The following is a 14,140-nucleotide window of genomic DNA, read 5'->3' on the forward strand; positions in this document are numbered from 1 at the left end:
GCTCAGATGGTGTCCAGCATGTGTGGCGGCGCCCTGGTGAGAAGTACCAAGACAACTGTATCTTGCCTACAGTCAAGCATGGTGGTGGTAGCATCATGGTCTTGGGCTGCATGAGTGTTGCTGGCCCTGGGGAGCTGCGGTTCATTGAGGGAAACATGAATTCCAACATGTACTGTGACATTCTGAAACAGAGCATGATCCCCTCCCTTTGAAAACTGGGCCTCATGGCAGTTTTCCAACAGGATAACGACCCCAAACACAACCTCCAAGATGACAACTGCCTTGCTGAGGAAGCTGAAGGTAAAGGTGATGGACTAAACCCAATTGAGCACCTGTGGCACATCCTCAAGTGGAAGGTGGAGGAGTTCAAGGTGTCTAACATCCACCAGCTCCGTGATGTCATCATGGAGGAGTGGAAGAGGATTCCAGTAGCAACCTGTGCAGCTCTGGTGAATTCCATGCCCAGGAGGGTTAAGGCAGTGATAATAATGGTGGTCACACAAAATATTGACACTTTGGGCACAATTTGGACATGTTCACTGTGGGGTGTACTCACTTATGTTGCCAGCCATTTAGACATTAATGGCTGTGTGTTGAGTTATTTTCAGAAGACAGTAAATCTACACTGCTACACAAGTTGTACACTGACTACTCTAAATTATATCCAAGTTTCATGTCTATAGTGTCGTCCCATGAAAAGATATAATAAAATATTTGCAGAAATGTGAGGGGTGTACTCACTTTTGTGATACACTGTATATATATATATATATATGATGCAATTTCATTGAAATAGTATATAATATATATATATATATATATATATATATATATATATATATTATATACTATTTCAATGCCATCTGAAAGCAAAAAATGGAAGCAAACACTGGAATAGTGCAAAACAATTTAATCTAACATTCAAACTACTGTCCTGCTTTCTCTTTCCATTGCCCTGTCCAGTAAACATTTAAAATAAACACTGAAATCATAGTGCACACAATACTTGTGTTTCTTTAAAACCAAAAATAACTAAATTGACAAAAAAAGAGGATGCTGCCATAACTTCCTCTCTTCTTCTCCATCCAATACAATGGTCAGAATGAAACTCAGGAACAAGTGAATATTTGCAAACAGCACCAACATCTTTAACAATCAAACAGTCCAAAGTTAACAAAGAGAAATTCTCTCCTTCTGTCCGTTGCATAGACAGCATCCAAGTAGGACCAGAGAGCTACAAATGGTAAGAAGAGGGGCGGGACCTTACAAGACAGACCGTCTCTCCTGCCGTAACCTCCTCCCTCCTTCTCTGTCTATTGCTAAATGTAGCCATCTTCTTATGTAGAACTCAATTTCTTGATTTGTTGCCAGTCTGGTGAGCCGATTTCTTCTAACAGCTCCTTTATGGAAAAAACAAACAAACAACAACAAAAAACAGAGATTATAATACTTATTAAAGCAAGTGTTATTATAGAATTTTATCAATAAATTTCAAATGAAATTGGAAACATGACTCTCATAAATGCACTACTGAGCTCAAAATTTTAATTTAAATCCATCTGCCATTTTAACAAAGTGTTTAAAATAGTTGTTGCCTTTTATCCTTTTTAAAATGAAAAACGTTAACCATGCGAAATTAACCTATTCACACTCACACTGAATTGAACACTTCATTTATCACAGCTGACATTTTCTTTTAATCTCATTCTGATTTACTGACAACTTCTCATAACTTTTTAAATGGGTCAACATCTTAACAAATCCACATCATTTTACTTCACACACCAAACAATGCATTTCAATATAAAAGCTAGTCTTTTGCTTAAACGCTTAATTTCTATTTTTTCATTCCTTAAGTTATAGTGGAACAAAAGTGGGCAAGAAGTACACTATTTTTATCACACAGAAACATTGTGACTTTAAAGCATTAAGTCAATTTCAAAGAAATCAGAGTTAATGGTAACCAAACAAGTCAGTAGTACAATACAGCACTTACCAGCAATCACATCTTTTAGTAACAAGCTGTTGAATGCCGTTTTCCCATTTATGCCCCGCCAGTTCAACTTCTTGGCCAAAGAGTTAGTCACAGTTCGCTTCATAATTCGCCACACGGTATCCTTCAGGTCCACCCCTCCATTAAGCCCCAAAGCAGTGATCTGCAAACAATTATGCACTAACTGTGTGTCCAAGATACAGACATTTCATCAAGAAAAGTCAGAAAGACGTAAAATGTATTATTACCATTTTGTTTTTGAGCTCTTGTTCATTTTTCAGAACATTCTCTAGATCAAGCAGTGACTCAAGATCCGTAAGCGGCAGTGCCCCTTCATCAAAATCTTGCTCGCTTGGACCTCCAGTACTTCCTTGTATAGCCTGAACAGTCCTCAGGATGATCTTCAATTGGTCTATGACCATTTCTTGTTTTATCAGTAGATGATGTAGAACAGCTGAAAAACAATAAGAACAATACATGATAACAGAAAGGGTTAGACTTAGGATATAGGCAGATTTAAATAAACTGTATATAAATGTCATTAGGTCATGCTAATACTATTTACCCAGTAATTAAAAGCAGTGAAATTCATATTAATTTAGACTGAAAGAAATCTGGGGTTTGATTCCCAGGCTGGGTAACCACACTGTGCTACACTCATTGGGCAAGACTCCTAACATGTTGACCTATCTGTAATACAAGTAACCTTGTAAGTCGCTCAGAATAAAAGCATCAAGTTAAACAGTAACAAGAACACTGACTTAGAACATCATATTGTAAACAAGTTATAAAATTACTCACATGCAAAATCATGAGTCTGAGACGGCCATCTTCTGCTTTGAGATGTTCCACGTCTGGTCTCGGGGCTTGCCGATCCACCTCCGGTCTCGGGGCTTGCCGATCCACCTCCGGTCTCGGGGCTCACTGGTCTTGGTTGAATCTTGGAGCTAGCCAATCCTGGGTTTGGATACTTTATTACTGGTGGTGGTGGGAGTTTTTTGCTCTTTTTGATAGGGAGCTCATCATCACTTTCACTGTCAAGAAGTCTTTTGTTGGGTCTTGTGAGGGGAATACATAGAAAACTAAATTATTTTAAATGACAAGCATTACAATATAGGAAAATAACTTTTAACTCATTTACATTTTTTTTCTCTTGGATTTTTTTGCCATCGTGTCATCTTGATCTTCTTCCGCTGTGTGGATGTCGGTCATGGCTTCTGCCTCAGGGAGTTTCAAACGTGCACTGTTATAGTTGTCTGAAGAGAAACAAAGGAAAAAAGGGCAAATTTTGTTAAATGAGTTGCAAGTACAGTTTGAACTCCTTGTAGACAGAAGAAACCATTCCCACAATGCAAAAAAATTTCTACAATGTACATTAAATTGGAGGTACGTCTCCACAAGTATTAACCAGAGTTAAACTCCATCAATCTGCAAATAAATCCTTTATGTACATACCAGTTGTATATAAAATCTTTATACTGTATGACTCCCAATGGTCTCCAGGCTGCTCTTGATTCCGTGTAGCTCTCATGATGTCACTCATTTTATATGTCAGCGGCCACTGACACATTCCATTTTTAACCCAAATTGATGGGACAACTGCAACTTCGTTTGTTTGTAAAAACTCTACAATATAATACATTATCTAAAAATAAAAGCAAGCACACACACACAGACAATTATAAATTATGGAGAGTAGTATTAATAAGAATATTGATAAGTATTGGCATCAATAAGCAGTAACGTCAATGAAATTGTAATGATAGCATTTACAACAAACAGTAATAGCTGAAATTAAATCAAACTCACATACACTAAGAGCCCGTCAGTCAGCACTCGGTCTGTCTGCACAGAGACCATGAATCACAGTTAAAAATAAATAAAAATCTGTTACCACTGCATATTTCAGACAAAGAATTAGGATGAACCTATATACAAGTCAGTCACTAAACCCTACAGCTCAACCTTCATTTCTACATGTTTGCTACACTCTGCTAGCCACTCAGACACTGGCTTCTTTACAATTTGCAGGTTTAAAATATTGTTGATATGATATTTAGTATACGCTAAGGGTGGCACACGCAGCCAATACTACATATTAGATCAGCTTTATGTAACATTGCAAATAAAATAAAAAAAAACACAGTAAACTGTAAAGTAGCCCCTTTTAATTCAATGGAATATTGTGACCAAAAATCAAGTGATAACCCTAGATTTATGCTCATTTTATATCATTATTCCTGTTGCTCTTGTTTGGAATATATCACTATTAAGTAAACTTTTTTGGTCACAATATCTCAAATATTTAGGAGGACTCTGCATGTAGAAGCGGAATGACGACAAAACCAGACTCTACAGGTAACCGGACACACTTCCGTATACAGCCTTCAAGCTTAAGGCACAGTAGAGTAGAAGAGAGATCTGACACAAAACAAATTCCTAAATCTGTTGAATCAATAGGATAGTCAAAAACCTTTGTGGCATGCCTGAATTCTTTGCAGACAATGTATTTCACTCCCTCAAGGACAATGATATTCTGTACCAAGACAATTTTGCTATTCACTGTAATGCAGCAATCCCTCTCTGATGTGTTAATGATGAACTCATCCATTACCAGCTCTTTAAACTGACAAATGGTTCCCTCAAAGGTCTGAGTGACAGGACCACCCGAATGCTGCATTTTCAATGCTGTTCTAGGGGAGGGCAAAGAAACATCTGTGGAACAATTAAGTTCTGAAAGTCTTCGTATGACTTGGGACAATGGGTATTTAGGCTTCCGGACCATTTTTTTTAAATTGTTTTAGGTAATTTTCAAAAGGAAACCCTGATATAAGGTCCAAATGGCCATGAATCTTTACATCACCACAAAGGTGTATCAGCCCATGTATATTATAAACCAAAAATTCATGACCATAGAGCTCCCCAAAATGATCAACAAATGACACCAGCAAAGTTTCTGCAAAGCTATTCAACAACAAACAATATGAAGGACTTGCCAAGATGTAGATGCTCACAGATAACAACATAAAGTTCTGATAAATCTCAGTAGGTAACACATCTCTCAGAACTACTGGACCTGTGTACAGTAAAAACTGGCGTAGCTCTGTTGCCTTCCACCGTAACCGCTCAGAAAGCGCCCTAGGTCTTCTGGCAAATTCTGTTGGTATATTAGGCCTCAGAGCAATCAATTTTTCTGAGATGCAAGACACCTGTTGAGATGAAATCCGGCAATGCAAGGGGCCACCATTGCCCATCCACAAGTCCAGCAGGCGACGCATCACGCCTAAGCACACTAAATGCATGTAGTCATGTGGAAAACCACTGACCATACCAACAGTGGTTTCAGAAAGAGGAGAAGGTTGCACATGATGGTCTTCATCCTCTAAGTTTGCAAAAGACACATCTGTTCTTTGTCTTGCATCCACTTCAGGAAATGTCATTCGATTGCTGATATAAACACCAGACTGTACACATTTGTCACAGCCGCTGTAGCCATTGTGGGATTTAATACCCTTAATAAATGCCCTAGCAGGAGCATCACAAACAACTGAGGACAATGTCAAGTAAAAAGTTTTACCACTGACAACAAACCCACTACTCATTGACTTCAATTCACTGACCAGATCTTTCAGGTACTCTGACAATGACCGAGGCTTCGAATTACCACAAAATATGGCTATCAAAACAGGCTTCTTTGTACAGCCTTTAAGCATTCCTAAAATTGGCCAGAATTGCACAGCACAGCTTTTAAAAATCGGAAGACCATCAATATTCAACTGTAACTTAAAAGTGTGCCGATTTGGGACAAAAGATGACAGTTTTTCAAACACCCCACTGAACATATTCAACACACCAAAGTAATAAAATGATCCACCAGCCAAATAAGCAACATTGTATGAAGTTTGTGTTTTGAGCAATGATCGTGCATCTTTGGGCAAGGATGGATGGTGAGCTTTCAGTATACACAGCAGAGCAGACAACGCAACCAACGAAATACTAAAACAAGTTGCCCACTCTCTCAAACAGCCTGCTAAATCATCTTTGGGAGAATCTTCATCATCGTCAGAACTGTCACAAGATGACATACTAGCCCCATTATTCCCTGACACACATATCGCACAGTTTTTGGGGGACACTAAGGAAACATCTCCAAAACTTCCGCCCACATCTTCTTCACTCAAAGATTCTAGTAAACCATCGATCCTTTTCTTAGCTTTCTTCCTTAAATTGCTGCGTGTTGTATTCCACCAATGTCTCTCCATTATACACTTAACTGTTTTTTTTTCTGCTCTTCAGAATATCTCCAGTCAGATGCTCTGAAAGGGAAAAGAAAAAATGTAGTATTAACACTTTACTAATGAACTTTGAAACAAAGTTGGCTGGTTTGTGGATCACTGTACCGTTTATTTATTCAATAAAGTATAGAAGCTGAAAACTGAATAAACGTATGATGGTAAAAAATTGATCGTATAATATGATGACACATTAATAATACATACACATTTGACTTTGTTTCCATACATCTAATGGTGATGGTGCAGTAACACATAGGCAACAAATAAATACTTCGTTGTGCAAGATGGAAATAAAACGTATTTTATTATTTTGTGCGCTTTTTAGATAGCCTCTTAAGATAGAGATGTTTCTGACCCACTGATTTCACTGAAATTAAAGATTAGTTTACACAGAGAGAACGTTTACACAAATGAACAGAAATAACTAATTTTAACATGTAAATCAATCAAGCTTTTATAATTATGGTTACTGAAAGCTAAATTTGGTTTAGCCTGTAGCTGTGAGAATCTGTTTCAACTGGTTAGTGCAGAAAGGTATGTGACTGTGCAAAACATTAATTTTGGAATTTCCAAATTGACAGTAACTCTTTTGGAGAAAGACAAGTTGTTTTCTAGTGAGCCAGAAATTAGAATGGATTTAACAGCACTTAATGATGAATAATTATTTTATATTCATTATTTTGTATTAGCTACTTGTTTCCCGCGCGCGGGAGCTAATTTTAGCTTATAGTTAGCACTAGTGTTCACTCATTTATCAACCTCCAACATGAAATCCTCGTCAAAATACAGTAACTTCAGCTAAAATATTACCCTGCATGAAGTTAATATTATGGTTTTTATAATCCCCGTTTGATTTAAACATACCAACATTTATATTTTCGTAATTCTAAAGCATGTTGGATTACCTTGACTAAATATCGATGTGCTTGTATTTTTTCATGCAGAACGATATTGCAGTGCAGTCCTGAGGTAAATGAGCCGTTAGCTGTTAGCTGTGTGTATTGTAGATAACCTGCCTGTTGAGGTAAACTGTCAATCAGTCCTGACTTTCATCCAAATATTTCATGCTGTATATAACCAGATAAAACAAAACAAACACAAATATTTCGCGTAAAATGAACCAATATCACGACTTTTTATTTGACCTCAGTTTGTTTAAGTGGTGTTTCTGTTGCTGTTTACACCCGGCTGTTTTACTCAGCATAACACTTGTAAATGCGATTTTTAAATACTGTTTTTTTAAATGCTGTTCGTGTTTTGTTTAAGATAGTAATAGTATAAATAAATAGTAACAGCTAGCTAGGTAAACCATAAAATTATTCACTTACCAGTTTGGGCGTCAGAAATTGCTGCTCTGCTCCTCAATCAACGTTGCCTTGTGCTGCGCATGCGCGTTCGGTTCAACGGCTGTGTTCCCAATATGTGCGTTATTTTACAATCATAGAGCTGCATGATATGCTAAGGTAAAACATTCTAAATAATATTTGATGCAGAATTATTTACTTTTTTTACAGCATTGTCTTGTTTTACATCTTCAGATCATATTGTCAGGCTGAAGCAGCCTCTCACTTTGTGGCTGAATACCTTCCAACTCCTGTAGTGCACTACAAGCCCACCGATCCTAGTGTATTCTATAGAACACTTTGTAGGAAGGGGGTGCTGTTTGAGATTCAGCCCATGTAGCGTTAATAAATTCCACTGCTGGTTCTTGTGATTAAACTCAGGCTATATATGTACGGTGTGTGGTTAAAACATACCCTCACCTTACTAGCTTGGAAGTTTTTGTTCCACTTTTAATCTTATTTTAATCTTATATATATATAATATATAGAGCATGTTTTATATGTTGGTGCGGATTATTTAAGAACAATTTCTTTTGAAGTTTGGCTTAAATGCACACTCCTTTGATTCCGTTGAATGATTTTATTTTGATTTATGTTGGTTTACAGGGTTTGTACATCTGTTTTGGAACTTGTGGTCCATATGAGTTTTTTATATGTGGGCCACTTATGGCACACGTGTAGGTAACACTGCCACATCTCTACCAGAAGTGGACCACATGTGTTTTGGAACTTGTGGGCCATATGAGTTTTTTTTATATGTGGGCCACTTATGGCACACGTGTAGGTAACACTGCCACATCTCTACCAGAAGTGGACCACATGTGTTTTGGAACTTGTGGGCCATATGAGTTTTTTTTATATGTGGGCCACTTATGGCACACGTGTAGGTAACACTGCCACATCTCTACCAGAAGTGGACCACATGTGTTTTGGAACTTGTGGGCCATATGAGTTTTTTTTATATGTGGGCCACTTATGGCACACATGTAGGTAACACTGCCACATCTCTAACAGAAGTGGACCAGATGTGTTTTGGGACATGTGGGCCAAATGTGTGTTTTCAATATGATGGCCACCTTTGGCTCACATGCAGTTTGCCAGTCCCGACAGTGGGCCAGCAATGCCATATCTCAGCCAGGAGTGGCCCACATCCGTATGCTATCTGGGAATTGGCTAAGGTTTGTGGCGGAAAATGGAAAATATATCCTGTTTCAACGCCTACGCCTCCCAGGATAAAGAAGAGCTACGCGCGAATTCAGTCGGTGAGTTGTAGAAGAGAAGAAAAGGTTGCAGTTGGAAAGTCAATACAAGCTCAAGAAACTTGACTGTCTCATTTAGCGTCAACGCATCTATTCGCATTTATAGTAAAATCTAGTTAAGTTTAGTACGCTGATCGCAGTAGACTACTGTAAAACTGGACTCGAGCAAAATAATCACAATTTTGACGCTTTACTAACGGCCAAGGTAATGTTTTTGAATCTGCGATTTCAATTTGGTTGTGTGTGCAGAAACTAATCTACAGTATTCACTTGGTCGCATATTGCGTGTCTGACCTCCACGTGTGCTTCGCATCTCGACATAATTAGTGGAACGGACCTGAAGCGGATTTCTGCAAGTACCAATCAAACATCTACGCTCCGAGGGTTTTGAAGAACCCACAGAGCCATGAAGTTCCCTTTATAATCTGAATGTTTTGCATGCCTGTAGGTAGTAGAAATTCACCTACTGTTTTAATATACCCAGGGTTTTTTTAATCAATATGTGTTCATTGTTTAGGGTTTTTAAGAGTGTTTTTAGAGTGCTGCATTATTTTTTACAGCTTTCATATACAGTAGTTCCTCAATTTTAATGTCTTTAATGTTTAGTATAGTGCTTTAGGGTAGTTTTAATTTTTTTTAAACACACCTACATGTATATTGTTTTATTATTTCCTGTAATAATGTAGCAATTTTCTGATCGATTGTGTAATTAGTGCTTGAAAAAGTAATAAAAAAAAGTTTTGATATAATGTTACATTACACACACTGTACAGTATTTACCCTGTATAGATTTATTCATTTATTTATTTTCATTTCGTGTTTTCCATCCCACCTCAGACACAGCCAGTCAATTTTGTATGTAGACATCTGACTACCCAGTGGCACCGCTGTGGATCCCAGCAGTAGTGGGCTAGCACAGTTTAACACTACAACAACTAAGTGCTCTGTATTGGTTTCTTTTTGCAGTGTAGTAAGTGTAGGCGGTATTGTTTTTAATTTAAATTAAGCTAAATATCAAATATTAACATTTTAAAAAACAAACAATAAAACAAAAAAACCCAACGCATTTGTCTGAAAGAATAATAGTTGTTTTAATGTGGTTAATTTGAACACATTTCACCTGCCACACCCGTTTAATACCCATTTTTTGCCCTATTCATTTCCATTCATTTTTGTAATTTTCCCGTTGATGACAACGCGGCTTGTACACAGCTTTTAGATACGCACACATGTTCACCCGCCACACCCGTTTTTATACCCATTTATACCCATTTTAGACTCTCTCGGAAAAGCTGGCTCTTACACTTTCACAGAACCCTGAGCTATAACACAAGTTTAAAAGTGAAACAGGAGAAAAATCCACCTAAACACAGATACATGTGGACACTTTTAGAGTAAATTTGACAGTTATTCCATGACGTTATTATGACGTTTTACTGCACCGTTCAAGCCAAGCGGCAGTTGCACACATGTCGAGTTTAAGGTAAACGTGAAGTTTAAAGGTAAAAATTTCTTGATGAAGAGAGTTTTAAAGAGCATCACCAAAAGTTTTCACCAACAACACCAACTGCTTGACCAAAGGTATTCGGACACCTACCACTGCTGAGCTGCAATCACACTCGCATTTTCTTCAGTAAATGCACCTCTAGTTATTATTATTACACCCGTTTTTTGTCTGGCTTTTTCTTTTGTCCAGCAATTTTTCCAAGATATTGACGTTGTTCCAACTTATTTTTTTTGCCCTATTCACTTCCATTCATTTTAAAGGGCAGGTTGATCTACTTCTGCATGCATGACCAAAAGTATTCGGGCAACACAAACTGCATGACCAAAAGTATTCGGACGCCTACCGCTGCTGTTCATACACAAAAACACTTATTACAAATACATTTATTTTCTTTGAGCTCTTTTTTCTGCAATCCGGTTACTTTTCACTTTACTTGTATATTCATTTTTAAAGCACGCTCTTTGTAAGATTATTTTCATAATGTTATTTTAAAGTTTTTTAAAGTAAACTTTTTTTCATTTTTGCTACCACATTTTCGCTGTTTCAGACGTTTACACATTGTCTTAGGGGTTTATACTATACCTTATTTGAAATACCAACTATCACAGTAGGCAGAACAAGAGCATTAATTTTGCAATGCCACTGCCTCATAGCGAGTGCATGAACTTTCTGTGGTCCTGAATTAAACCACTGTAGTCACACGTGTGTGAATTTAATCAACAGTTCCAGATTTAAGTGTTTTATTAGCTCTTAAATCCCACAAGACACAATTAAAGTGTTCAAATATAAAATAAAAAGTTTTTGTGATGGTAATGGTTAGATTTAATGGACCATTTTCAGCATAAAAAAAAAAAAAAAAAAAGTAAAATACGCTAACACTCTACTGCTGGAATCCAGGGTTAGAATTCCCAGCAGTGCTGTCGGCCATACAGACACGACTGGCTGTGTCTGAGGAGGGGTGGCCGAGGCCCTGTGATGGATTGGTGCCCTGTCCAGGGTGTGTTGCTGCATTGCTCACAGTGAAACTAGGAAAACCATTCCTGCTGCAACCCTGACTATGATTCTTAACTATCATGTTATATGATAGGTCTCATACAGCTTTAAAACAACTTATTGATTTTTATTACAATTACTTTAAATGTGGGGTAAATGTTAACTTATCTTGTTAACTTAAATGACTTATCTTACTGATTCGTAAATGAAATTAACTGGGTATTATAAATTTTTATTTATTCATTGTCTGTTCGTGTTATCCTGGTCAGGGTTACGGTGGGTCTGATGTAAACACACAGAAACACTTACACCTAGGGCAATTTCTAGTAGCTCTAGTTGGCCTAACTGCATGTTCTTGGATTTGTTCAAACTCAGGCCCTTTTTGCTGTGAGGCAACAGCACTACCCAATGCACCTATGCTCTCTATTATTACAGTTTTTCTGTATTGCTAAAACACATCTGTCAACTGCCAAAACTTATTTATTGAATTAATCACTCTTTTCACAAAACCCTAAACAATTTTCACATAGTTTGACACAGATTTCATATCTGATTCAACCTTTTTGCAAAACTCTAAACACATTCTTACTGACAAAACACATTCTGCATGGTAGTGCATTTTAATGCAAAAATGGCACACACAGGCCACGAAGGTTAAACACAACACAGTATTTAAACACAGTATTTGTCATTGTTTACACACCACAGATAATTTGTCCTGCTATGCTAATAGCACAGTGTTTTGCAATGTTTTATGTAGTGTGTAACAACTACTGCGTAGTGTATATACATTGGCTGGTTTTGTGTGTCATTTGAGATAAAATAGTTTTGAGTTGATTGATTTTGCAAGACAAGTCTGAGGTTTTGTAAATGTAGCTTATATTTTGGGTTTTGTATTTACTGATTTGAGAAAAGGAGAGGAAATTTCAGGAAATGTGTTTTAGCAACTGAATATAACTGTAACTTATAATTAACAAGAGAAAGAGTTCAGGATTTTCAAAAAACATATATTTTATTGGTGGCTCATTACAACATGTCAAAAAATTATTATAGTAAAATTTATTTGTATAGCACTTTTTACAAGTGACATTGTCTCAAAGCAACTTTCTGATTGTCTAAAAGCATCCAGTCTTTTATGTTGTTTACACAATCTTAAATCTTACTGATTGTGTTAATGTCATTGGCTTTGGCTCATATGTGTCGTCTGCATACAGTAGCAGTGAAAATTGCAGTGAAAATTAATGGCATGTTTATAAAAAAAATTTCTTAATAGTAGCATATAGAGTGTAAATGATAGCAGTCCCAATACTGACCCCTGTGGAACACGATACTTTACTTTTGTAGTTTCCGAGCATTTATTATTTACAAAGACAAACTGAGAGCGGTCAGTCAAGTAGGATTTAAACCAAGAGAGTGCAAGTCCTAAATCATTAACTACCCTAATTATTGCAGTTTTGGTGCGCGGTTGGGTCTAAATCCTGATTGAAATGTTTAATAAATACTGTTTTCGTGCAGGCAAGAACATAATTATTGGAAAACTGCTTTTTTTCTAGAATCTTGGAGACAAACGGAGGGTTAGAAATTGGCCTATAATTAGACAGAACATTTGGATCAAGATTAGGTTTTTTGAATCAGGGGTTTAACAATGGTGCATTTGAAAAACTTAGGTACATATCCAAGGCTAATCTTTAAGTAAACGAGTTGGAACAGGGTCAAGTATACATGACAATGATACGATAGATGGATGATGATTATCCTTGTTGATTACAGTTTTTTTAGTTCGCTTAGACCCAATTTCTGGAACTATCTCTTCTTTTGTCTAAACTTAACACACAGCTGCCCAAACGACATACACAATATGCAGAATATCTTACACTTCTGGACAAAGCAAACACTTCACCCAAAGCTCTGTAAACTCTTGCTAGAATGGTATTTTTGGTATCCAAACTCGACACACACACAGCAACTGAATATATTTTTCTACACGACAACTACACACTGATGGAATAAATGCAAAACACTACTAGCTTGTGGTTTTTGAGTGTTCAGTGTGCAGGACTCAGCAGTCTGCTGTAAAAGTCTGTCATAGTACTCATATGTACATATGTTTTCATAAATATACAGGCTATTTATGCATAATTAGTAAATAAACACCATAAAATAAAACACAATGAGGGTAATGTTTATTTTTTGAGTATGAACATTACTGAAACAAACATGCTGTATATACTGTAAAACATTACAACACAAAAATATAATAGGCCTGTAACTCCAAGGAAAAAAAAGGGAAAGAAATTAGGGTGCATCTTGTCTTCTGTCTGGGTCTGGCCACAACACCTCATCTACATCACAAGCAATGTCCTCTTTGGCCAGACAGCGAGGGAAGTACCGTCTGGAGTGACGTATCCACCCCTGGCACGCCCCCTCATCAATGTCACCATAGGCCTCCTCCATTGCCTGGAGAAGCGGGATGCGTTGGTGGGGCTGCCGATCATATACCTTCCACCTCCATGCTGAAAAGAACTCCTCAATGGGATTCAGGAATGGAGAGTATGGTGGAAGGTAAAGCAAAACGAATTGTGGATGATCAGTGAACCAGTTTTGGACCTGAACAGCCCGGTGGAAACTAACTGTCCCAGACAACAACTATCCTGGACTGCCCTGGTCCCTCCCCCTGGTAATGGGGAATAAGAATGTTGTGCAGTGTTTCAAGGAAGGTGATGATGTTGTAGGGACCAAGGGTGGCATGA

The 14,140-nt window shown here is 37.4% G+C and overlaps 1 protein-coding gene across 3 annotated transcripts; it reads right to left on the bottom strand.

Annotated features, from left to right (window-relative positions):
- Window positions 1-895: 895 nt before the first annotated feature.
- LOC134331441 (uncharacterized) lies at window positions 896-7,682 on the bottom strand. 3 transcript variants are annotated; one of them, XM_063012863.1, is made up of 10 exons: window positions 7,617-7,682; window positions 7,194-7,304; window positions 6,268-6,309; window positions 3,803-3,838; window positions 3,449-3,638; window positions 3,135-3,249; window positions 2,795-3,051; window positions 2,242-2,447; window positions 1,997-2,156; window positions 896-1,400 (listed from the first exon to the last, which is right to left on the bottom strand). In XM_063012863.1, exons 5-10 carry the CDS (start codon window positions 3,633-3,635, stop codon window positions 1,264-1,266), a joined length of 1,062 nt encoding a protein of 353 aa, XP_062868933.1. In that variant the 5' UTR covers window positions 3,636-3,638; window positions 3,803-3,838; window positions 6,268-6,309; window positions 7,194-7,304; window positions 7,617-7,682; the 3' UTR covers window positions 896-1,263. The 3 variants fall into 3 exon arrangements, with proteins under 3 accessions (XP_062868933.1, XP_062868934.1, XP_062868935.1); XM_063012864.1 differs by lacking the exon at window positions 7,617-7,682 and having other exon boundaries at window positions 7,194-7,351; XM_063012865.1 differs by lacking the exons at window positions 6,268-6,309; window positions 7,194-7,304; window positions 7,617-7,682 and having other exon boundaries at window positions 3,807-3,826.
- Between the last annotated feature and the right edge of the window lie 6,458 nt (window positions 7,683-14,140).

This window comes from Trichomycterus rosablanca, chromosome 17 (assembly GCF_030014385.1).
Source record: "Trichomycterus rosablanca isolate fTriRos1 chromosome 17, fTriRos1.hap1, whole genome shotgun sequence".
NCBI lineage: Eukaryota > Metazoa > Chordata > Actinopteri > Siluriformes > Trichomycteridae > Trichomycterus > Trichomycterus rosablanca.